General features: G+C 46.8%; 1 protein-coding gene across 2 annotated transcripts in view; it reads right to left on the bottom strand.

Moving 5' to 3' along the window:
* Pkd1l3 (polycystin 1 like 3, transient receptor potential channel interacting) overlaps positions 1-25,876 on the bottom strand; it is a 65,068-nt gene that overhangs the window by 17,080 nt on the left and 22,112 nt on the right. Inside the window, exons 7-24 of one of the 2 annotated variants that reach the window (XM_039098289.2) lie at positions 25,019-25,135; positions 23,686-23,775; positions 22,801-22,928; positions 22,585-22,711; positions 21,347-21,475; positions 20,667-20,898; positions 18,340-18,533; positions 15,581-15,811; positions 14,058-14,159; positions 13,622-13,800; positions 10,587-10,733; positions 9,527-9,723; positions 9,037-9,236; positions 8,411-8,591; positions 7,672-7,864; positions 7,344-7,578; positions 4,852-4,951; positions 201-338 (exon numbers count right to left, since the gene is read on the bottom strand). In XM_039098289.2, the coding sequence (XP_038954217.1) occupies positions 201-338; positions 4,852-4,951; positions 7,344-7,578; positions 7,672-7,864; positions 8,411-8,591; positions 9,037-9,236; positions 9,527-9,723; positions 10,587-10,733; positions 13,622-13,800; positions 14,058-14,159; positions 15,581-15,811; positions 18,340-18,533; positions 20,667-20,898; positions 21,347-21,475; positions 22,585-22,711; positions 22,801-22,928; positions 23,686-23,775; positions 25,019-25,135 (2,920 nt within the window). Of the gene's footprint in view, positions 1-200; positions 339-4,851; positions 4,952-7,343; positions 7,579-7,671; positions 7,865-8,410; positions 8,592-9,036; positions 9,237-9,526; positions 9,724-10,586; positions 10,734-13,621; positions 13,801-14,057; positions 14,160-15,580; positions 15,812-18,339; positions 18,534-20,666; positions 20,899-21,346; positions 21,476-22,584; positions 22,712-22,800; positions 22,929-23,685; positions 23,776-25,018; positions 25,196-25,876 lie in introns of both variants that reach the window. The other variant, XM_039098288.2, reaches the window with a different exon arrangement.

The following is a 25,876-nucleotide window of genomic DNA, read 5'->3' as shown; positions in this document are numbered from 1 at the left end:
TGTACACACACACACACACACACACACACACACACACACACACACACACACACACACACACCACCTGAATTGCTGAAATTCCAAATTTCATTTTAAAAGACACTTTTCTGCCCTTGCCTGTTTTCTGTCTTCTTCTACCACACCCTTTCCCACTCCAGACAGTGTGCACAGCAGCGTCTGCTGCCACCACCCCGTCATACCCAGAGAGCCAGCGGTCAGCAGGAAGAGCCGCTTCCTCCAGACTTTCTTTGTACGCCTGTCTAGGTGGTTCATTGCTGGAGCAGTGTAGATGGGATTGTTCTTGTCTCTCAAGCCAGGTGCCGACGAAGGACACTTTGCTGTCAGAAATACAGCCCAAATAAATGTTAGATTTCGTTACATGCCTATTAACTGCCGAGCACCTACGGCAGGCATTTCCTGGTGAACAGATAAAATGCTCTCTAAGCAGCATCTCTGTCTACGGAAAAAGGCCTGGATTTTTCTTCTTAAAATTCCAATCCATGCAGTGGTGATGCCCCCCACCCCCAACCTTTCATCCCAGAACTTGGGAGGCAGAGGCAGTCAGACTTCTGTGAGTTTGAGGCCAGCCTGGTATACAGAGAGAGTTCCATCGCAGCCAGGGATACACAGAGAAACCCTGTCTCGAAAAACCAGAACATCACCAGTGAAAAATTCCACCCCATTGGAAACCAAACTTATAAATCAGTTACCCCGGCAAAGTCAGAGACAAGTACAGGAGTATCACTCAGGAGCAGAGTGCCTGTCTACCAGCTATGAGCCTTGGCGCCATAACACACAGCCCAGGAGTATTCTCTCTTACTCTTCCTCCCTGCCCCCTTTCCTGACAATGTCTCTGTCTTAGTTAGGGTCTCGACTGCAGTGATGAAAACACCAGAACTTAAAAGCAAGTTGGGGGGAAAGGGTTTATTCGGCTTGCACTTCCAGATCATGGTTCATCATTGGAGGAAGTCGGGACAGGAACTCCAGTAAGGAAGGAACCTGGAGGCAGGAGCCGAGGCAGGGGCCATGAGGGGGTGGGGTGGGGTGCTTAATGGCTTACTCAGCAAGCCTTATTCATGCCTGCCTTTTTTAGAACTCAGGACACCCGCCCAGGGATTACACCGCCCACTATGGGCTGGGCCCTCCCCCACTGATCACTAATTGAGAAAATGCCTTCCTTACAGCAGTGTCTCAGGGAGGCATTTCCTCAACCGAGACTCTTTTTTCTGATGACTAGCTTATGTCTGGTCGCCACACAAAACCAGTCAGTACAACCAACCCCACGTAAATACATCACGATTAAGCCACACCTTTCCTTTCTTATGGGTCCCCAAGATCACACACATTAGAACCGTAAGCTTTAAAAGACCCATAGCCTTTACAAATTCAAACACATTAAGATTTCAGTCCCTCCTAGGCTCTTGGCACATAAATAACCGCTGTGCAGCTGGGTCTTCCTGTGGGACTCCTAAAGCAGGGCTGTCTCTGAGCACACTGTCTGCCTCATCCTGTTCTAACTGGGCTCCTTTGTCGAACCTCAACAGCAGATGCACCTAGTCTTACTGCAACTTGATACGCTAAGGCTGGTTGACATCCGTGAGAAGGCTTCCCTTTTCTAAGGAGAAGCAGGCAGGGAAGGAGTGGAGCTGGAGGTTGGGGGCAGTGGTGAAGGAGGAGATGAGGTGGGAGGGACTGGGAGGAGAGGAGGGAGGGGAGGCTTCCATCGGGATGTAAAGCAAATTAATAAAAAAAATGTAAAAAAAAAATCCTGGTCCCTTTAAAATATCCAATCTCTTTTCTTTTCTTTTTTCTTTTTTTTCGGAGCTGGGGACCGAACCCAGGGCCTTGTGCTTGCTAGGCAAGCGCTCTACCACTGAGCTAAATCCCCAACCCCTCCAATCTCTTTTCAAGTCCATAGTCTTTTAAAATTCAAAGTCTCTTAATTGTGGGCTCCATTAAAATACTTCTTACTTCAAGAGAGAAAAGGAGGCTTTAACTTCAGGGCACAGTCACAATCAAATCAAAGCAAAAGCAAACTCCAACGGTCCAACGTGTGAGATTCGCTTACGATGTTTTGGGCTCCTCCCAAGAGTTCGAGTCACTTCTCCAGCTTTGCCCTCTGCAGCACATACAGCTTGTCTTCTAGGCTCAGGCAGGATCCACGCCACTGCTGCTGCTGTTCTTGGTGGTCATCCCATGGTACTGGCATCTGCTGGGTCTTCTGCTGCAACTGGGTTGCATTTCACCAATAGCCTCTCGTGGCTCTCTTCATGATGCCAAGCCTTAACTTCTTTGCATGACCCCTTCAGTCCTGGGCCTTCAACTGCCCCCGAGGCTGCACCTTCGCCAATGGCCTCTCATAGTGCCCAGCCTCAGCTGTTCTCCATACCTTCAAAACCAGTACCACCTGGGTGACTCTTGCGCTACCAAATTTGGTGAACAGCATGAGATACAACCTCAGCCAGTTCTGGAACACAGCTTCTCTGTGCTCTTTAAAAAATTTCCCAGAAGATTTCACATTGGTGAAGCTGGTCTCTTCTCAATCATTTCTTAGCTCCAGCTGGCCATCATCAATTGTCCCAGTAATGTAAAGGTTTTACTTCAGTAGTTCCGGTATCTTGTTAATCACAGCTGATTCTTCAGGCCCAGCTGACCAGAACCACAGAATCTTACATCAAAATAGCAAACAGCCCTGATAGAGTCATTAATCCTCTCTCTGAAATTTCACAAGCCCGGCCTCCATCTTCTACACTGCTCTCAACACTCTTAGCTTCCAAGCATCAACAGAACATCCCACTGAGGTCTCAAAACTCAATGGTTTTCCTAGCCCAAAGTTCCAAAGTCCTTCCACAATCCTCCCCAAAACATGGTCAGGTCCGTCATAGCAACACCCTCTACACTGGTTCCAACTTGTCTTAGAGCTTCTATTGCTGCAATGAAACATTATGACCAAAGAGCTGGTGGGGAGGAAAGGGTTAATTCTGCTTACATTGCCACATCACAGTTCATCACCAAAGGAAGTCAGGACAGGAACTCAAACAGGGCTGGCACTTGGAGACAGGAGCTGATGTAGAGCCCATGGAGAGATGCTGCTTGCTGTCTTACTCACATGGTTTGCTCAGCCTGCTTTATTATAGAATCCCAAACCACCAGCCTGCTCCCCAACTGATCACTAATTGGGAAAATGCCTTACAGCTGGATCTCATGGAGGCATTTCCTCACCTGAGGCTCCTTCCTCTCTGATGACTCTAGCCTTTGTCACACAAAACCAGCCAATCTATGTTCTCAGAAATATAGCCCAGGCTGGCCTTACATTCATGATCTCTGCCTCAGCCTTCCAGGTGCCAAGATTACAGACACGGACCAGCACAAACCACTGATAAGGATTCTTTCAGTGCTGGGAATCCAGTGCAGTGTCTCACACACACCAGACAAGTGCTCTACCACTCAGTATGTCCCTAGCCTTTTCACTTAAAGAATTAGATTCAGTAGACAAGAACTAATTTGCTGTGTATGTCTATCTTAGACTAAAGACCAGGGATTCTACTCAGTGGAATACGTTTGGGAATATCATTCTCAAGTTCAACCCAAGTAGAAACCATCTGGGCTTCTCGTCAATGCAGATTCTGGGATAAGGTCCAACACTGAACGTTTCTGAAGAATCCAGGAGGTGACAATGGTTTGGTCTAAAGACTTTGCCGAGCAGAAGGATTTAGAGATTCATAAGCAAAAGGAAAAGCAAGAGGTAGGGTAGGGAAAGATACAGAGAGAGGGGAAACGACAGAAATCACCTGCTCGCACGTACGAGCGCCATGCAATCACTGGAGAATAAACGAAACTCCAAGGAAAGTTGGAGAAGCCTTTGAAGAGAAATTGGAATTTGGCGTTCTTTGCAGAACTGGAAATCACAGCTTAAGGCCTCTCTTGTGCCAGCAAACACTCTCCCCCTCAACTATACCCCATGCTACATGCTACATTTGTCTTGAAGGGCAGGTCATAGACCTTCGGAGAGATAAGGCCAAAAACTTTGAAAAAGAAGCCACTTCACATAAAAAAATAGTTCAAATGCACAAGAAATTAAGTAAGGTCAAGAAAGAGGCTTTTTTGAGACTGTTAATTTTTAAAACCTCACTAAGATTGGAGTGCTTAGCCCTTGGCATGTCTACTGCTCGGTTTAAAGAAGTGACTGGTAACTTCTTGTCCATCACATACTCCACCTTGTTACCCCTTCCTTCCCTCAGAGAGGTAACCCTTTCCTGAGCTTTAGAGATTTTTCTCACTCATCTCTTCAGATCTTACACATAAATGTATTGGGGACACACATATGTCTTTGACACATGCATAGCACTGTGCTAACATTTTTGCGTCCTGCCCCTTTTGGCTCAATGTTATGTTTGCAACACTCCTCCATGTGCTGTGAGAAATTTTGAGTCCATTTTTTTTTCAGGCTGAACCTCCTCAGGTTTGACGACTGCATGTAGGGCATAAGAACACTTAGGATCGCACTAGTGTGCGCAGATCGTTGGGGCAATGCCACTTGACTGAAATGAGGATAAATGCGAGTGTGGGCTTGTGGGGCAGGCAGACAACTCAGTTCCAGAGATGACGGGTGGTGCAAGTACCATCTGGGGCCCAGGAGGGAGGACAGATGGAGCAAAGCACAGAGCACTGAGAGGAAGCACTGGCTTCCAGAGGAATGGATGTGTTTGGGACACTGGGTTCCTGGGCAGAGGAGGAAGAGAAATCAGCCAAGTGACCTGGTCTCTGACTGGGTAAGTCAGATGGCAGAGGCAGCATGAACTCTTGCTTTGCTTTGTAAAACTAAACAGTAGCTGGAACTATTCGAATTACCCCAAAGTGCTACAATTCTCCTGGCGTGGTGTTCCTTGTCTTTGGTAAGCCATGGCATATGGTTCGCCATCAGGGAGAACAGCAATGTCAGGAAGATCACCTGGAGACAAGAGTCAGGGGACAAGAGTCCATGAGTGGGTGCTGTGGGGCCCAGAAGATGATGTCACACATCCCATTTATTTACACATTTATGTTAGCTTGTGACCATGACACCCATGTGACAATCAGGGTAACTTCTCTCCTACCATGTAGGATCCAGGGATCAAACTCAGTTCCTTTGCAGCTGAGTGACCCGCCCAGGCCCTTGTGTGGGTTTTCCATGTTAAGAAACTGTTAACTTGGGCTGGAGAGATGGCTCAGTGGTTAAGAGCACTGACTCCTCTTCCAGAGTCCTTAGTTCAATTCCCAGCAACCACATGGTGGCTCGCAACCATCTGTAATGGGACCGGATGCCCTCTTCTAGTGTGTCTGAAGACAGCTACAGTGTACGACTTCTATACATAAAATAAATCTTAAAAAATAAAAAGAAACCGTTAACTTATTTAGGTGTCGTAACACTCTTATATTTGAAAAGCTTAATTTTTTAGAGAAATACAGATGAATTTTAGAGCTATCCAGACAATGGTCATGTGAACTTTGGAATCTTTTTTGGTGATGCTGGCTAACAGAACTTGAGAATTCATTATGCTATTTTTCTATATTCCTTAATTAAAAATTTAAAAGTCTTTATGTTCCTTAGCTTTTCAAAAGACGTATTTGTTTTATCTTGTGAGTGTTTTGCCTATACCCCTTGTGTGCCTGGTACTGGCAGAGAGAAGGTATCACACATCCTTTGCGACTGGAATTAAGGATGTCTGTGACCCAGCCCGTGGGAGCTGGGAATCAAACGTGGGTCCTTTGCAAGAGCAACAAGTGCTCTTAACTTCCGAGTCATCGTCCTAGCTCCATTTATGCTCCTTCCAAAAAGTGGCTCGTCACTGGTGTTTTCAAAGTTATTGCCACTACTTTAGTTATTATGAGTAGTAATATTACCATTGTGTGCATGTGCGTGTGCGTATGTGTTTATGTGTTTGTGTGTGTATATGTGTGTGTGTGGTGTGTGTGTATGTGTGTGTTTATGTGTTTGTGTATGTAATGTGTTTGTGCATATGTACGTGTGTGTATGTGTATATGTGTGTGTTTATGTGTTTGTGTGTGTAATGTGTTTGTGCATATGTATGTGTATGTGTATATGTGTGTGTAATGTGTTTGTGCATATGTATGTGTATGTGTATATGTGTGTGTTTATGTGTTTGTGTGTGTAATGTGTTTGTGCATATGTATGTGTGTGTATGTGTATATGTGTGTGTGTGTAATGTGTTTGTGCATATGTATGTGTATGTGTATATGTGTGTGTTTATGTGTTTGTGTGTGTAATGTGTTTGTGCATATGTATGTGTGTGTATGTGTATATGTGTGTGTGTGTTTATGTGTTTGTGTGTGTATATGTGTGTGGTGTGTGTGTATGTGTGTGTGTGTTTATGTGTTTGTGTGTAATGTGTTTGTGTGTATATATGTGTGTGTATGTGTGTATATTTATGTGTTTGTGTGTATATATGTGTGTATGTGTGTGTATTTATGTGTTTGTGTGTATATATGTGTATGTATGTGTGTTTATGTGTTTGTGTGTATATATGTGTGTGTATGTGTTTATGTGTTTGTGTGTGTATATGTGTATGTGTGTGTATGTGTGTGTTTATGTGTTTGTGTGTGTATATGTGTGTGTGGTGTGTGTATGTGTGTGTGTGCATGTATATGTTTGTGTGTGTATATGTGTGTGTGGTGTGTGTGTATGTGTATGTGTGTGTTTATGTGTTTGTGTGTATATGTGTGTGTGGTGTGTATGTGTATGTGTGTGTGCATGTGTGTGTGTTTGTGCATGTGTATGTGTGTGTGCATGTGCGTGTGTGTGTATATATGTGTGTGTATGTGTGTGTGCATGTGGGCATGTGTATATATGTGTGTGTGTATGTGTGTGTGCATGTGCGTGTGTGTATATATGTGTGTGTATGTGTGTGTGCATGTGGGCATGTGTATATATATGTGTGTGTATGTGTGTGTGCATGTGCGTGTGTGTATATATGTGTATGTGTCTGTGCATGTGTGCATGTGTATATATGTGTATGTGTGTGTGCATGTGCATATATATGTATGTGTGTGTGTGTGCGTGTGTGTGTATATATGTGTGTGTGTGTGTGTGTATGTTGAGGAAGTCAGAGGACAACTTTGTGGGTTGTTGGGATCACACTTCAGTGGACTCGAGGAGTAGACAGCAAGTGCCCTAACCTGCCGAGCTGTCTCACCAGCCAGCATTTAACTTTATTTTCTGTCGTTCCTTCACGTAGATCTCAAATAAATACCACTCGACCTATTGCTTTATTTGCTAGTTGTCAAAACACTTGGCCTCGGTTTCTCCTGCTTCCTCCAGCTGTGAAGGTCGGACCATCACATACCTTTATTGGCTGACAGATGAAGATGTCTTGGAGTACCGACAGCATCATTGAAATAACCCAGCTGGTGGCTTGGTCTCTGCTCAACTCCAAGCTATAGAGCGTTATAAAAAAAGCTGAAGTCAGGCTGATGACGCCGAGGAGGAGCCAGCAGCTGTATCTCAACCATCTGAACAGGCAAAACGGCACAGGCTTCTTCCCTCCTTCTGTGTTTAGGATGGGGAAACTGGTTGAATGCCTGGAGAACAGAAGTGGAAGAAATTATCTCCTGCTGACACCAGGAGAGGCTCGGAAGGTTGACAGGGTAGCAGCAAGAGCCCTCAGTGCTTACCTGCATGGTCTTGGCTCCTTGGGAAGAGTCTGTGTCCTCAGGAGTTCCTGGAGGTTTTGAAGTTGGCTGACTGCCTCTGAGAAGTCATAAGGCTGGTGTTCCTGGACAGCAGCCAGAGCACCTAAGCGCAGTTTCAGGCTCTGCAGAACACGGAGAAGGTAGCGGCAGAAATGGGAATGGCTTTCAGACACCCCTGTGGATTTATTTCAGGTCGGCACGTTCACGAACGGGAGATTTCAGTAAGTAGAGATCAGGGATGGAGAAGAGGAATTTATTAGGTGACAGTAAAGCTAATGTTTCCCAGTAGCAAGGGAGACAAGCTCCAGTACCCACAGCACCATTCCCCAGACTCACCTCACTGTCGTACAGTTCTAAATGTGAGCCTCGACACCTTTAAAACCTTACTGAGCTTTCCCACCAGAGCCGCAGCACACGCAGCCTAGACCAGCAAGTGCCCAAGCTGCAGTCGAAATCCACAAGTCATGCCACCTCTCCACTCAAGGGAAGAAGACAGGTCTCAGCTGACAGAATGTGGGGATCTGACTAGTCTTACGTTTTTACAATTAGTTCTCTAGTTTTATCACCAGGTTGTGTAGCTCTCAAGAGACCAAAGCTATCAGTTCAAGGTTGAAAGGTTAATGCATAAATTGCCTTGGTCTGAAAGGCAAAACCAAACCAAACCAAAACCAGTAAGAAAATGAGGTAAACTACAGGAGTGACTGAAATCACCGGACATTACCGTCTTCCCAGCGGGATTCTGTCTGCTGGTGACAGCCTTGATCTTCTAAGTGAGAGTAAACGAGGCCGGATAAAAGCTTCACTAGCGTGTTAATGTCACAAGAACTCCAGGAAGACTGTTCACACTCCGAGAGCAGATGTGTATTTCTCCTGAGCAGGAATCCCACAGTTTCCTTTAATTCCTGGGTATGGAACCGAGTTGAGAGACTTCAGTCTGCCTTGCGTTAGCTCAGCCCTGGGCACAATTACAGATGGTGAGCCTGTTTCTTTCAGTCAGGGGCACTTGCTTAGTGTAAAGAAACTCAACGCTTCATTTTAAATTTTTTTTTTCAGAGAAGAGTCACCCCACAGTGCCTCTTCAAATCCATTTCTATGAGAGGAACAGTTTGCTCAGACATCCATGACTAAAACAGCTCTGGAGCAGTACACGCCACCGTACTCAACCTCTAGAATGGTTTATAACCTTGGAAGGAAGCTAAGACTATAGCTGATCACAACGCAGTGGACAGGAATTAGGGAGAAAACATCAAAGGGACCAGGATGCTGTGAGCCTCCCAGGAAATCTCCCATGACTCTTTTCCACCACACAGAAGGGGGAGGGTACTTTATGTATCGACACCGGCTTACCTTAACCACCTGTGTAAGAGACGGGGTCTCACGAACAAGAACTGAAGGGCAGGCAGCCTGGCTGAGAGGAAGCGGGGGCAGGACTTCTGGTGGGTGAACCAATTGGAAGAGCCGCCCAAAGACCAGATGGATGGGGAAGAGGATGACGGAGGTCTGGATGCTGACGAGCAGCTCTGACAGGGTCACAGCAAGTGGACCTACTGCAGGAAAACCATGCCGTTAAGTTCCACCGGCCTGGGTTAGAACTACTCATGGAGGAATTTATCTGGGGTTAGAATGCATTCTCTATGGTAGTAGAGACCCTGCTAGGTTCCTAAGGCTGTTACATTTATCAACGAGAGCACCGGAGAAGAGGCTAACATCTAAGATTAGGACAATGGACGGGAGACGAAGGCACACCATGACTTGGTTTCTAAGCCTTGCAGTAGGGACGGAAACAAGGGCAGAACATCATCCACTGCGGACAGCACACATCAGGGCTCGTGCGTACATCGTTCACCCCTCTTGGCAGTGGAGCCACCCATCTTCCAGAACATAACATTGATGACCATGTCACAGAGCAGTAGTGTCATGCAGCAGGAGAGCCGCTGGACTCTTGTAAACTGGTTCCAGGGATGCCGAGTTGCAACTGAGAGCCACAGATAATCCTGAGTGAACTTTTCTACGATCGTGGAGGAGAACAGGTGTCTGAAATGAGAAATTAAATGAGAGAAGACAGAAAATGCCTATTTATTTTTTATGTGTGTGGGGCACATATGTTGTATCAAGTGTGGGGAGGTCAGAGGATAGCTCATAGGAGTCAACCCTCTCCTCATGCTAGGTGGGTTCCAGGGATTGAACTGATGTCATAGGAGTTCAAGTGCCCGTATCCACGGAGCCATCCTGAGCTTTCACTTTGAAGAGACTTAGACTAGGGCTTGGCTTATCCAACAACAGGACACAGAGCAACATTTCAACCTCCACTCAACACCTTTCTGATCAAGGTCTCAGATAATACGTATTGTAATAGATGAAAATGATTTTTGAGCATTATTTATTTGACTTTGTATGTATGAGTGTTTTGCTTGAATATATGCCTGGGTACCACATGCATACCTGGTGCCCCTGGGCCATAAAAGGACATTGGAACCCCTGGAACTTAAGTTCCAGATGGCTGTGAACCACCATGAGGGCCCAGGGATTGAACCTGGTTCTTCCACCAGAGCACCAAATGCTTTACCGTGCTGAGGCGTCTCTCCGGCCCTGCATGTGCTCTTTATATCATCTGAGATTAAATAAAACAATTTGGCCATGGGTCTCTGCATCTAAAGAGGAAAAAGAACTGAGAGAGCCAGAGGGGGTCAAAACCAGAGAAAACCTGCAGAGTCAGCTACCCTGGGCCCAGACAGGTTCACAGACACTGAACTGCCAACCAGAGAGCACTCGTGGGGACTGACACGACTTAGGCCCCTGCACATGTGGAACAGTTGTGCAGCTGGGTCTTCATGTAGGACTCCTAACAGGAGGCAGGGCTATGGAAGTTTGCACTGCCAGTGGTGTCTCGATTATACCTGAAGGAAGAGAGCTCGCTTCTGGAGGCTGGTGTGAACACCCTGTCACGCTCACAGTTGCCCAAGTCCATGGCCAGCCAACAATTGCACTGGAAATGGCATTTCTTCTTCACGGTCATGTCACTGACGACCACCTGGCTTACATACCTGCAGTCAGATAAAGATCCCCATGTTAGGAAGGTGCGCAGGGACTGCTTGCTGTGTGAGAAGTTGCCTTGCACTTACACTGAGCACCTAAGTTAGTAACAGAGGCTCTGCGAGGCAACAATGAGAGGAGCTCGGGAAGTTCATGTCCAAGGTGCTGACTGCAAACTTTACTCCCTGAGAAGAATTTGGATGTGCGCACGCGCAGCGCATGCGCGCAAGCATCTTTAAGCTTTCTTTGTTCCACGAGTGATAATGACCCTTTACTTCTTCTAAAGTATCCCATGTGCCTCCATTTTTCACCATTGGTATTCAACATTTATACTAATGACTTCTCATCCCCCATCTGGGTCTTCAACCATATCAGAACTATAGACCCTCAGATCTTAGACTCTTCCTCTTCCCAACTATACTTTTTGAAATGTGTGTGTGTGTGTGTGTGTGTGTGTGTGTGTGTGGTGTGTAACTGTGTGTATGCATGTTACAGTGTGCATATGGAGATCAGAAAGTAGCTTTCTACCTTCTACCTTTTAAAAAAAAAAGATTTATTATCTATGAGTACACTGTGACTTGTCTTCAGACACACCAGAAGAGGGCATCAGATCCCATTACAGATGGTTGTGAGCCACCATGTGGTTGCTGGGATTTGAACTCAGGACCTCTGGAAAAGCCGTCAGTGCTCTTAACCACTGAGCCATCTCTCCAGCCCTCCTCCTACTTTCTTTGAGACAGGGTCCTTTGCACGTAGCTGCATTCACTAGGGATTCTCCTTCTTTCCATCCCTTCGTGCTAGAGGAGTTCAGGGAAGACATATACATGTTACCACACCTGGTGTATGTGGGTTTGGGGAATTCAAACTGAGGTTGTCGCACTAGCACAGCAAGTCCTTTAGACACGGTGCCACCTCCCCAGCCCCTCAGCTACAGTGCTGTAGGTTTTAACTCTATCTAAAACATAGAAGAAGAGCTGAACGGTGCACAGAGCACTGGGCCCTGTTCTGAGGCCTGATGCACAGCACAGTGATCAGAGCCTTCTGACCCTATGTCTGCAACTGTTTTAGGGTGCCATCCGCCATAGCCCATGTATAAGAATGTGAGCTTAATTAGTCACTGTTAGGTGCATTCTGACCATTCCACTGACTATCCCTTCTCACAGTTCTCTCCACCTCTTTAGGTCTCTCTATTCTTTGAGATACAACAATCAAATATTGAAATCAGGCCAGTTAGTAACTCTACAATGGCTTCTAAGTGTTCAAGTGAGAATCGTATGGCCGCTTTCTTTAAATCAAGAACCAGGAATGATTAGGCTCAGTGGGGAGGGCATTCAAAGCTGAGACAGGCAGAACACTAATACTCGTGGGCCAAAATGAAGCCAACTTGCAAACACAAAGGGAAAAGTCTGGAAGGAAATTAAGATTGCTATGCTAAGGGCTGGAGAGATGGCTCAGCGGTTAAGAGCACCCGACTGCTCTTCCAGAGGTCATGAGTTCAATTCCCAGCAACCACATGGTGGCTCACAACCATTTGTAAAGAGATCCGATGCCCTCTTCTGGTGTGTCTGAAGACAGCTACAGTGTACTTATATATAATAAATAAATAAATCTTTAAAAAAAAAAAAAAGAACACCCGACTACTCTTCCAGAGGTCCTGAGTTCAATTCCCAGCAACCACATGGTGGCTCACAACCATCTGTAAAGAGATCCAATGCCCTCTTCTGGTGTATCTGAAGACAGCTGCAGTGTACTTATATATAATAAATGAACAAATCTTTAAAAAAAAAAAAAGATTGCTATGCTAAACCGCACCTAGATGAGAAAGCAGAACCAGTTTCCATGGTAACAGAGAAAGCTTTAGTGTCCTGGGCAAATCAGACCAGTTACAAAGTTCCCAAACAGGAGCCATGCAACACTGTAACTATCTTCAGTTCTCTGAAGGCTTCCTAAGGTTGTGCAGCAGCCGGAGAGGCAGAGGCTGGCAGATCCCCATTGCAGTTTACAGCAAGAAACTGCTCCTGAACGTGGCAGTGTGAAGGGGAGGACCGGGGCTAGTGTAGAAGATGCAGAAGAGGATCCAGAAGACCCAGCTAAGCCCCTGGATAAAGAGGGCAGCACTCAACAGGTGTGCAATGTAGTGCTGTATTGGAAGAAGAAACCATCTTGGATTTTCATAGTGAAAGAGTCAGAGTTGGGGTCAATCTAAGGCCAATGGGAAAGTTCCACCGCAAACCTCTAAGCACAAAGGCTCCTCCCTTCCAGGGAGTAGTTAGGTCCTCGAGCAACTGCAAACTCTCAAACAAAGCCACCTGAAACTCCCAACCGACCTCCTCTTGACTCCCAACCATACCCCTTGGACAGTCCAGAACAGTCCACTGATCACGAGTCAGCTTGGAGGTTACTTTGCCCCATCAATGATAACCTGCTTAGTTACACATTGTTTGAATTCTGCCCCAGTTGTTTGCAAGGTCTATAACTCCCTGTCAGAGTCTGCTCGGGGTCGTCTCCCCTTGAAGTGGGAGACCCCGACATGCTGGAATTAAACTCCTCTTGCTGTTGTATCAACCACTGTCTCTGTGAGCCTCATTCAAGAGTTCATGGAAGAGCTTCAACTTGGACCTCACAATAGCCAATGCTAATTTACCATTCTGAAGATCTTAGGGTCCTGGGGAATTAGATTGAATCTGTTCTTCCTGTGCTCTGTAGATGGTTCTGCAAAGCCTGGGTACCTGCACATCCAATTACAACTCCAGAACTTACAGTGGAAGGGGAGAACGGACCCTCACGTTGTCCTTTAACCCCCATACATGTGTGAGTAGTGCACACATACAACATAAATAACTGTAAAAGGAAATGAAAAGAAAAAGGGGAAGTGAGCCAGCCTGGGGCAGGTACTGACCAGGAAGGGCTGTTGCCGGAGTTGTCATGCCACAGACGAAGGCCATGCAGGTCCCCCAGCCAGGATCCAGTGGAAAGAAGGAAAACGTCCAGTGCTCCGCGCTCAAAAACTGTCTTCTGTGGGTCACAAAGGTGGTGGGGCTCGCTGTGCCCCTCTGAACCATAGAGGGTGATAACGACCTAAGATGCGATGAGGAAAGATGAAATGAGAGGCTCTGTTAACACCGGGCCTTTGGGTTTTCCTCAAGCAGAAGGAAGTATCCATTAGATGTTAGGCAAGTCCAGAGGGTTCCTCACATTCCACAGTGAGCCTAGGCAATACCAAACCTGGTGATGCCTTTTAAAGCCTTATTGGACACCAAGAGATTGTCAAGTTAGAGTATGCTGAAGACACACTTTGCAGAGGACACACAGTCATGAGCGTGGGCTCTGCTAACCTTGGCTGTTGTAGCAGCCCTCCTCCGATACCCAGTGTAGACCTGGATAAGGTAGTGGAATGCAGAGCTGGGGTCATTGTCAGCCAGGACTGTTACCTTCACCTGCAGGGAGAGCAGAAGGCATGAACTTGCTAGGTCAATCCTCAGGACAGCCCCAGCTGGGGACATACATCTCTGTGATGGTTTTGGACCCCCTAGGAAGCAGGGGGAGGTGGTGTCAGCAAGACAAGCACTCAGGCCAGCAAAGTGCCCAGAGGTCTGAGGTCTGAAACTCCAGGCTCTGTCTCTAAATGGAAACAACCCCAGGATCTGTTGATGGGCCTTGGGCATCAAGCTCCTCCCCATGGCACTCGGGAAGGAGGAGCACACAGGGTGGGGGATACCCAGGGAAATGCAAATTAAATTGCTGTCTTGTTTTCTATTTACTGAAGCTGGCAACACTTCACCAGGACAGGAAGGAGCACATACTCCTCTTCTAGAACTTCAAGTATAAACAAGAGGAGGCTGAAGTGTAGCTGTGGTAGAGCCCTTGCCCAGCATGTGTAAGGCTTGAGGAAAAAATAACACAAAAATAAGAGATAAATGAAACAGAAATTAGGAAAAAGCTGTCCCAGAGTTTCACTGCTTTTTTATTTTTATTTTATTTATTTTTATTTTTTATTTTGTCTTAGCTAGATGTGGTAGCATGTGGAAGGCAGAGGGAAGAGGATCTCTGTGCGGCTTGAGGCTAGCCTGAGCTATGTACGGAGTTTCAGGACAGCCAGAATTGTACTGTGGGACCTTGTCTTTTTTCTTTCTTTCTTTCTTTTTTAACCCAGCCCAAGTATGGTGGCTAACATGTGTAAGGTTAGCCCTTGAGGATTACTGTTATATTAAGGCCAGCCTGGGCTATCCAATGTGCTTTTGGGGTCTGTTGCGGGGACAGTATGAGATCTTGTCCTTAACTTTAAAAATTTTAGCATTTCTTTATGTGTGTGCAGTGTGGGGGCACAGAAGGGCCATGACACACAAAGTGGAGGTCAGAGAACAACTTGCTATTCTCTCCTTCCGGCTTGTGCAAGCTGGGGATCAAACTCAGGTCGTCAGGCTTGGCGGCAAGTGCCTCTGCCCTCTGAGCCATCTCACCAGCCCCAGAAAACAATTTCTGACTAGTTTTCCGTCACTGCAGTTATGTTCAATTATAAGTTGGCTTGGCATAACTCTGTGTAGTGTATAAGGTGAAATAAATATGAGTCTGATTTCAGTTAAGTTTCTATGACAGATACTTTCTGGTATATTTCTAATCTGCATGACTTCTGTGCAGATCCCACCTTGACACCAAAACTAAGGCAAAACAAAGCCAGAAACCAAACTAAAACCAAAAGACAAGCAAAAACCCCACTTTGTTCAGAGACAGTAGGAATGCAGAGACTTACAACAGCCCCACTTGAGCTTCTCTGCTCCTTGGCCCACAATATCCGTCCTCTCCTATCTAGCTTGACACACTCAACACACCGTGGCCTGTGGGGCCCAAGTCTTCTCACCTTCTGCGTATCTGCTTGATCCTTCCTCCAAGCCCACGTGGCTAAGAGGATATAGAATCCTAAAAGGCTGGCCAGCAACGACACGCCGACAGGGTTGTTGGACACATGAAGGAGAAGTTTGATGGTGTTTTCAACATCCACCGTCCTGGGCACGATGAAGAAGTCGCTGCTGAAGAAGGTCAGGTGGTCACAGAGACACTGCGTCTTTAAAATGGTGCTCTTCGGCCCCACCTGGAATATCGAAGACCCCAATTGTAACGTAGAGTGACAAAGGAGTGACAAGCAGAGAATGGGGACACAGGTGGCCTTGAGACAGAAAAGGACCTGAAGGTTTTATATGTATGTGTATATGATGTATATGTATGTTTATGTGAGTGTGAATGTGTATATATTAATGTGTATATACTTAATATATATTATATAATATAAATAAATTTATTTAATATTATGTGTATTATATACTATACTATATATATTAGTATATTATATATCCATTTTTTTTTTTGGTTCTTTTTTTCGGGGCTGGGGACCGAACCCAGGGCCTCGCGCTTCCTAGGTAAGCGCTCTACCACTGAGCTAAATCCCCAGCCCCTATATATCCATTTATAATAGAGATAAATGAACTTATTTATCATGTAAGCTTGTGCCACAGAACCTATGTGGAGGCCTAAGAACAACTTGCAGGAGTAACCTCTCTTTCTACTCATACGGGTTCTAGGGTTTGAACTTGGGCTGTCAGCCTGGCAGCCATGGTCTATGGAGTCTTCTTCACTGATGTATTATTGTTGCACCTTTAGCTTCTAACACAGCACCTCATGTGTAAGGAGTTCATCAAGTATGTCCTAGAAGATCAGGACTGTGGCTTCCTGCAACAGAGAGGGGGTGAGGATGGCGAGGGGTCCATGGGTGGTTTCTATTGTTCCTGAGTGTTTTATTATTTTTAAAACTCTGAATGAGGGGCCAGGTGCGATGGTGCACTCCTATAATCCCAGCATTCAGGAGGCAGAGGTAGGTGGATCTCTAGGAGATTCAGGCCAGCCTGGGCTACAGGACTAGAACCTGTCTCAAAATAAAACAAAAAACCCAAACTAACAAAAATAAAATAACCCCGAATTAAGAAAATAATAACTTTGATAAATCTGAATGGTATGTTTAAAACTTTCAAATTATTTCCTGTAATTTTCCACATGGCCTAACATTTCTTTGTAATGTTTATTTTAAAATTGTACCAGTAAATATGAATAAAGGATGCTACCAATGTGTGCTTGATTGGTGCGTAGGAAGACTATAACGTGGGCCCCGTGGCGGGTGCTTACCTAGCAAGGGTGAAGCCATAGGATTGATTTCCACTGGAAATACTACCTCTGTGACTTAATTCCTTACTTCTGCTGCATGTGGCTAAGCTCTGGCTGCTCGGTCCCTAGTGCAGCCTGGGAAACCTCTCTCCTTGTACTGGGAGAGACAGCATGGCAGAGGGCTTCATGGAGCAAAAGCATCCCAATGGTTCTGCCATCACTGCTTGCGTCCCGAGAGCATAAACACTCTTGAGTCTGCTCCTCAGCGCGTGGTTTCCCCAAGTCATGGAGTGCCACTGCCTGGCTCACCCACAGCCACCACTGAAGACCATGCTTTTAACAAATTCCCCCCTCCTGGGGGATTTTCCTGAGAAGTAACTGCCTAGAGATTACTGCTTGAGGCAGCTGCTTTCTCAAGAATCCCATTTTTTCCCTACTGAGCTCAGAGTTTTCTTTTTTAAAGAGGGTCTCACTATGTAGCCCAGGCTGGTCTTGAACTCATGATCCTCCTCTTCTGTGTCCCGAGTGCTGGGATTAAACACACACACTACCACAGTCAGATCCTGTCTCAGACCTTTGAAGGACAGGATTCCCAGGGCCCCACATCAGTGTGGTGTTCCTGGAGCAGACATTAGCTCAGGCCAGCACCCACCGGATCAAGAATGGGCAAACCCTAATGTTCAGGGAGGCCAAAGCAGGAAGGTCAAGACTGGAGGTCAACCTGAGCTATGTAGTGAGAGGTAAGATGCCTTCTGAAATTAGACACCAGATGCCCACTGTAAATGGGACAATGTGCCCTTGCCCACCTGGTGTGTACAAGAATTCTCTCTCTCTCTCTCTCTCTCTCTCTCTCTCTCTCTCTCTCTCTCTCTCTCTCTCGGCTTACTTTTATTTTTGTGTGTATACACAAGCATGCATGCGTGTGTGTGTGTGTGTGTGTGTGTGTGTGTGTGTGTGTGTGTGTGTAGCATGCATTCGTGTGTATGTATGTGCCTGAGGAGGCCAGAAGAAGGCATTGATCTCCTGGAGCTAGAGTTACAGGAGTTAGAGCTGTGGGTGCAGGGAACTGAAATCGGATCCTCTGAAAGAGCAGGGGATGCTCTTCACTCTCCACCTCCTGTCTATACCGTGTTCCCGCCTGGAAGAGTTTTCTTTTGTGTAGCAGGAGGCTTGTTTCGTTTTAGCTGTGGGGATATTTAGCACACAGCTTTCACATTAGCTTTCTAGCTTTCACCTATCAGCTGTCGCTCAGTGCCTGGCGTGGTCACTGCCTGCAGCGGTGTCCAGATGTCCAGCACTGCAGCTGTTCTAGAGATAAGCCTACCCCGCTACCACGGGCCGCCCTCCTTCGTGGTTCCAGGCAGATTTGCTTCCCTTCAGACTGGTGATGTTTATGGCTTAGTCCCAAACATGAAAGGAGGGGTGCAGAGAAGGCCTCAGAGAGTCCCTCCCCTGCCCCCTTACTTGGCATCCATCGCTCTTCCATGTCCTGTTGTATCGGTCCCAGAAATAGCACTGGGTGACAGCTGTGACCACTGAGACCAGGACAGGTGTGTGCTGCGCCGTCTCTGCACTTTTATTCTCCACAGCCATTATGTAGTAGGTGCCAGTGCCATACCACAGGCTCTCTGGTGTCAGCACCCATGTGTACTCCTCATCTTAGGATAAGGAAGAATGCTGGGTTATATCCCTGGTGGCCTATGACCCCGACCCCGTCAGATCCACAGCTACTATTACTCATTATCTTACAACTGAGGCTGCCAGTCTAGCACTGGAAATGTGTAAGAGACCAGAGACACACTCGGCACCATACATACTCCAGTAAAGGAACTGTCTAGTTAGGGTTTCCGCTGCTGTGAAGAGACCCGGTGACCAAGGCAACTCTTATATAGGACAGCATTTAATTGGGGCTGGCTCACAGGTTCAGAGGTTCAGTCCATTGTCACCATGGCAGGAAGGAAGCATGGCAGCTGGAGGCAGACATGGTGCTGGAGAAGGAGCTGAGAGATATACATCTTGATCTGAAAGCAACAAGGAGAGACTGACTTCCGCAATGGGTGGAGGTTGAGCATAGGACCTCAAAGCCTACTCAGTGATGGACTTCCTCCAACAAGGCCACACCTACTCCAACAAGGCCATGCCCACTACAGCAAGGTCACACCTCCTAATGGTAGCACTTCCCATGGGCCAATCATGTTTAAATCACCACAGGAATCATTTTCTTTTCATACATACACATTTAGGTCTAAGAAATTGAAATGCACTATGAATTCTAGAAAAAAAAGAAACCATCACACATGGGCTGTGCAGTGGTTTGAATAAGGATGGCCCCTATAGGCTAATATATTTGAATGCTTGGCCATCAGGAAGTGGCATTACTTGAGAAGGATTAGGAGGTGTGGCCTTTATTGTTAGTGGGAGTGTGTCACTAGGGTGGGCTTGGATGTTTTAAAAGCCCAAGCCCCCCCCTCTCTTTCTCTCCCCCAGCCCCAGCTGTCTGTGGATCTGGATGAAGAACTCTCAGCTACTTCTCCAGCACCACGTCTACTATACACTGCCATACTCCCTGTCACAATGATAATGGACTAAATGTCTGAAACTCTGAGCCAGCCCCAACTAAATGCTTTCTATTTTAAGAGTTGCTATGGGGGTTGGGGATTTAGCTCAGTGGTAGAGCGCTTGCCTAGCAAGTGCAAGGCCCTGGGTTCGGTCCCCAGCTCCGAAAAAAAGAAAAGAAAAAAAAAAAAAAAGAGTTGCTATGGTCGTTCACAGTAACAGAACACTGAAACAGTGGGAAATGCAGCTCAGTGATAAAAGTGCTTATAGAATATATATGAAGCCCTGGGTTTGATCCCCAGAACCAATAAACCCGTCATAGTGGTACAAACACTAGCATTTGAGAGACAGAGACAGGAGGATCAGAAGTTCAGCATCAACCTTGGCTATGTAGTGAGTTCGAGGCTATTTTGGGCTACATAAGACACTTAACTGACCCTGGGCTCCACTGCATAGGTAGCAATGAATAGCCTAGTAAGGGCACCAGTGGCAGGGAAAGCCCTTGGTCCTGCCAAGACTGAACCCCCAGTGAACGGGATTGTTGGGGGGGAGGGCAGTAATGGGAGGAGGATGGGGAGGGGAACACCCATAGAGAAGGGGAGAGGGAGAGGTTAGGGGAATGTTTGCCTGGAAACCAGGAAAAGTAATAACAATTAAATGTAAATAAGAAATACCCAATTTAATAAATATGGAGAAAAATATCCATAATTAAAAAATAGAGCTTTCGGGGTTGGGGATTTAGCTCAGTGGTAGAGCGCTTGCCTAGCAAGCGGAAGGCCCTGGGTTCGGTCCCCAGCTCCGAAAAAAAGAAAAAAGAAAAAAAAAATAGAGCTTTCTTAGCAGTTGAAGTGAAGTGCTTGCCTTGCAAGCAAGAGGATCAGCGTTCAGATCCCCAGATGCTACATTAATGCTGGGTGGATATGGCAACCTGCCCCAATTCTGGTCTTGGAAGGTAGAGGAATCCCTATGGAAGGTGGCTACCAGGGCTGAACATCTTGGCAAGCTCTGAGTCTGATTGAGACAACTCACTTCTAAGAATGAAGCGTAAGAGTGATTGATGAAGGTGTTTGGCATCACTGTCAGAAGCCCCCTGACTCCTCCACACTCCCTGCCCCCATTACACATGCAGGCGCTTGAAAAACACCATCGCCCATCTTAGCGGTGCACCGGCCCTGTCATGGTAAACAGCCGTCCACCACAGAGCTACACCCCTGCAGGCGTCTGATGGCCGATACCTTTCTGCCACACCTGGCCCCTCGGCAGGCTGATGTTGAGATAGAAGTGAGTGTGGCCTGGCTTGTCCTGGAAGCCCAGGTGGAGTGTCATTAGGAGGGGACTTTCTGGTTCAATGGTCACAATGAGGGTTTTCTCCAAGGAAGTGATATTCACAGAGATTGTGAAACAGTCTGTACTTGTGTTGAGGCTCGTGGGCTGAGTCTCCATGCTGGCATTTCTCCAGAGCACGATCTAGAAAGGGAGACAGTTAATCCTCCAGGTTAAGGTAGGCCTTTCTGGTTTCCTTGTAGTGATGAAGTAACAGAGTTCCTGAGACTTCTTCATTGGGTCTTAGTAAACCTGCAATTAGTGGAGGTTGTACAGTCTTAGATGGCTTCTCCTGGGATTGAGTTAGGTCTGTGCCTTTGTTAAGGTTCCTGAGATGTGTAACAAACTACTAGCCCTGACTTGAATCTCTTTTTTGTAAGGCAGGGTCTCGCTGTGTATCCTTTCTGGCATAGAGGGCTCACCAGGCAACCTAGTTGGCCTTGAACCCACAGAAATTGCTGCCTCTGCCCCCCCCCCCCCCACCAAGTGCTGGGGTTAAACACATGAGCCACGTACTTGGCTCCAACATGTATCGCTAAGTTGTTGTATCTTCCCATCCTCTATGCCAGCATGTCCATGGAGATACTTGTACCTCAATATCTTCTATTAAATCGTGGACTCGGATCAACTGATATTCAGAGCTCAACAGCACATTCCCGATGCTTCCCACAATGTTACTGTCGTCTGAAGTCTCAAAAGGGTTGAAAGCCAGACCTGTCACCTGCAGAGGAAGCAAATTCCAGTCCCTCCAACTGCTGGCCAAATCGACCATAAAGTAGCCACCAGCGCATTACAAGGTAGCAGTCATAAATTCAATGCTGGGCTTCCCCAGTAGTGTGTTAGATGAAGGGATGTTAAGCGTAACACTGATGAGAAACAATGAAAGCCGGGCCTGCATTTGGGGCCCTCGAAATCATTCTCACACCTTTGTTCTTTTACACCAGGGAATAAGTATTCTTCTATATGTAACACTGCTTGTGTAGTTTTTTTTTTTTTTTTTTACACTGGATTAGTTAAGATTCATGTAATCCCAACTTCCTCAGTAGAGAGGTTGAGATCAATTCAAATCACAACACGGAAACTTAGTGAAAGCCACCACATATCAGTTGAATGCTCCCAAGCTCCCTACTGGATTTTTTTTGAAACTCAAGAATAGCAAATTATTGCAATATATAGCTGAATCCCCAGCAATTGTCCTGCTGCTGCCTCTCAAGGACTAGGACAACAGATATCTGCCATCTAACCTAGAGATATACTAGATTGTGTGTGTGTGTGTGTGTGTGTGTGTGTGTGTGTGCACCTGTGTTTGTGTGCACATGCGGGCACAAAACTGCCTTTGCACATGTCTGTGCATGCGTGTGTTACATGCATTTGCGCATGTTGGTACAGGAGTTTATGCCAATGTATAGGCAGGTAGCAGCCAGAGCAGGACATTGGGTATCTTCCTTTATTGCTTTCTGACTGGGATTCTCTCAGAAATGGAAGCCTGTGGTTTGGGCTAGACTGGCTGGCCAGTGAGCTCTAATCTGCCTGTCTCTGCACCATAAAGCTGAGGTTATAGGCACACATGGCCATGCCCACACTTACAAGGCTGCTGGAGATTCAAACTCAGGTCCTCTTATTGACAGAGCATGTGTTCTTACCCATTGAGCCACTTCCCCATCTCCTATTAGATCATTTTAAAGAGGCTTTTCTCCTCTCAGAATGAAAAATAAATTAGCGCCCACGGTCTTTCCTCATCTCGCCAGCTGGTGTGCATTCTCTCCCCCTACATCCTCACAGGGCCATCACACACCAGCCGGTTCCCATCTCAGTCCAGATCATACTCACTTGAAGGTTCACTCCTGGGTGCTTATCCAAGAGCTCCTTCAGTGCTTCTGCTGATGGGAAGCCTAACCTCAAGGGTGCAGGCTCCCCCAGAGTGTAGGTGCTCAGAGGCAACGACGACACATTCTGGCTGGAAGGATTTAAATGCACATCACTTTCTGATTGCCCTCTAAAAGTCAAAATCAACATGAAACCTCCCCAGTCCTCTAGCCCGTTAACCTGCTCAACACCAGAGTAGCAGTGGGGGAGGCCAGGGTCACTGCTGACTGAGGACACAGACTCTGTTGGCAAAATGTTCTGTGGATCTCCCCCAGGGCCATCAAGGATGTCTCCAGCATGTCTTCAACCTGCATTTGGAGCGAGATTCCTTATGATCTGTGGACTGTGAGTGACACGGTTCTGATGGGGTTACAAGCAGGACAGGGATTTTGATAGTGGTATAAAGAAAGGGACACGGCTGGAGTGGACTTTGAAATTAATAGAAGTACTCGGAGTCTAACATCTTTGCATGAACTGGGGTGGGGGGGGGCAGCCAAAGGTGTTGTTGTAAAATATAAAAAATAAAAAAAGTATTGTTTGTCTTTTACTCCACTGGATCCAGCACCGCAGCACCCCAAGATAGTTGCTAGATATCTTGGCAGAAACACATCCCAGCCGCACACTTTCCTACACTCAAACCCTCACATAAAAGACACACAACACAATAATCTTTGACCCAATTGGTAAGATATAATTGCCCACATAAACATACAAAGCTAAAGAAATTGGGGTACTCTATTCTATGGGTCTCAGATGCTATCTTGATAGCATTCTCAGCTTTTTTGGTTAGTGGGAGCTAGGTGTCTTTGGGGAACATTTCAAAGGATTCACCCAATGGTTGCCTAGATGCTAGGTCACCTACAGACAACAAATGGTTATTTAGAGGGCTGATGATGGCCCAAGACAATTTGTCTCTGAACTCTCCGTAACCACTGATGTTCTGATGGGTTTATCACACTGTTTAGTGTGAGAGCTTTTGTTCAGACCCTGAGTGGTCCTCCATTCCCTTGTGTTAGTTGCTTCTTTGGGACTGGGAGTGGCAAGGTCTCCGGTATCCAGGCTGACCTCAAACTCACTCTGTAGCCGAACATCACTTGTAAATGTTGGTCCCTCTGAGTTGATCCCAAATGCGGTGTAAGCTTCGTCTATGGGGCGCTGTGGATGGAACAGAAGCGTCCTGCAGCATAGACAAGTGCTTCACCAGCTGGGCTACAGCCTCAGCACCAGGATGAGCCACTACAAACAGCTTTATTGAGGTGAAACTTCCACATGTGGTAGGACCTACCCACTCAGACTATATACGTTTCACATCTCCATAGGAAACCAATACACAATCTAGCTTTCAAATTCAATCCCCTAAAATAAACCGGTCTAGTCCGGCTTCCACAGATCTGATACTTCTGGATGTTTCACAGGTGAACACAGTAGACGGCCTTTCCTGTGACATGATGTTTCCGAGGGCTACCCATGCTGCATTGTGTGTGGTACGTGTGGCTAAATTGTCTGTGTATGGGCATGCACTTTATTTATCCACTCTCCAGATCACGCACAGTTGGGCTGTTTTCCACTTTGGGCTCCTTTTCTATCTGAGAAATCTGCATTTGAATGTGTCTTTATATGGACTTGCCTTTTTGGTTCTCTCCTGTATCTAATACCAATGAGCGGAGTTGCTGGGAGACACAGCCAGTCTAGTCTGTTTCTAACATTTGTGGGACTGCTGCACTATTTCACAACCCAATTTATGATGGATACAATTTCTCAGCCTCCTTGCTAATACTATTATTGCCTCCCCCCTCCCTCCCTCTTTCTATGTCTCCCTCTCTCCCTCCCTCATGTTTACTTAAAAAAAGAGTCAGCTCAGGCTGGCCTTAAACTCAGTGTGCTGCCGAGGATAACCTTGAACCCCTCATGTCCACCTGCCTCTGCCTCTTGAGTGTCGTCATCACAGACACCTGTGGCCACACCTGGTTTGCCCATCTCTTTTGGTGTGAATTGGCATCACCCTCTTTTTGTCCTTTCTTCCTTCCTTCCCATGCTCTGTCCTGCCAACAGTGCTTTGCTATGCAGCCCAGGCTGGCCCTGAAGTTGCTCTCCTCCTGTCTCAGCCTCCCTAGTCCGGGAACACCACTGTATCCAGCATCTTTGCGTTTTCCTAAGAGCTAAGGGTGCTCACTCCCTCACTGAGGGTTCTCGCATGCTTGGCTAAGTCAGTTTCAGTTGATTATGAAGTGAGCACACAGCAGTCTCTGCCCACGGTGGGCTGGAGAAGGAGGACCAGAGCCGTGGTTCCTCCAGCAGAATTCTCTTTGAAGCCTGGGGAGAGGCTGTACGACCGAAAGAACGAACATTGAAGAGAAAGTTCCTGACAGAGCCGGTCGCCTGCACACCGCACACCCACCTGCTCAGTATCTTGCTGGGCCATCTGATGACTGTTTTTCTTGGTTGTTAGTAGACTTCCAAGAGGCTGGAAGGGGCAGCTGACTGCCGGAGTGTGGGAGCTCCAACTGTTGTTCCTCTGAAACGGGAGCGTCAGCAGCTGCTCACTCAGATCGATGAGTAAACTGGCCACGCTGACCTGGGGATGTCAGAAAAGGGACGCCGGGAGCTGCTTGCGACTCATTCAAATTTATTTGTGCTTTCTTATAAGCAGCGCAGTATTTCCTTCCTACCCCTCCTTCCCTCCTGCTTTCCCTCTATCCCTTCCTCCTTCCTTCCATGTATGTATGTATGCATGCATGTGTGGTGCATGCACATATTCATGTGGGTGTATGTGCATCTAGAGGCCAGACTAATGTCGCGTGTCTTCATCAGTTGCTCTCTCCCATGTTTCTTTTGAGACAGGGCCTCTCTTCGACTCTGGAGTACACCAACTGGCTAGACTGGCTGACCAGCAAACTCTAGGGCTCCACCAGTCTCCACCTCTCCACCCATGGGTTTCCAGCCAGGCAGGGTCACACCTGGCTCTTACAAGGCTGCAGATGTGTGCCTGGGTTCTCAAGCGTGTGCACAGGCCCTTCACCAACAGCTTTATCCCCAGCCCCACAGTTCAATATCCGTTACAGTTCAAATGTATTTTATGAAAGGCAACATCGCCATTTGGCAGGCAAGGAAAATCTATGATTGCGTACCACCTATGGGGGAGGCTTGTGTTGAATGTCTACTGCTAAGTAGACGCGCTATTTGAGAGAACAAACCTAAGAGAGGGATGCTGGGAGAAGAGCAAACCCGGGCCAGATGCTCAGCAGGTGGGCTCATT

The sequence above is a fragment of the Rattus norvegicus genome, chromosome 19, assembly GCF_036323735.1.
Source record: "Rattus norvegicus strain BN/NHsdMcwi chromosome 19, GRCr8, whole genome shotgun sequence".
In the NCBI taxonomy this organism is placed as follows: Eukaryota; Metazoa; Chordata; class Mammalia; order Rodentia; family Muridae; genus Rattus; species Rattus norvegicus.
The sequence above is the reverse complement of the archived record's forward strand: the minus strand, read 5'-3'. Positions and strand labels throughout refer to the sequence as shown.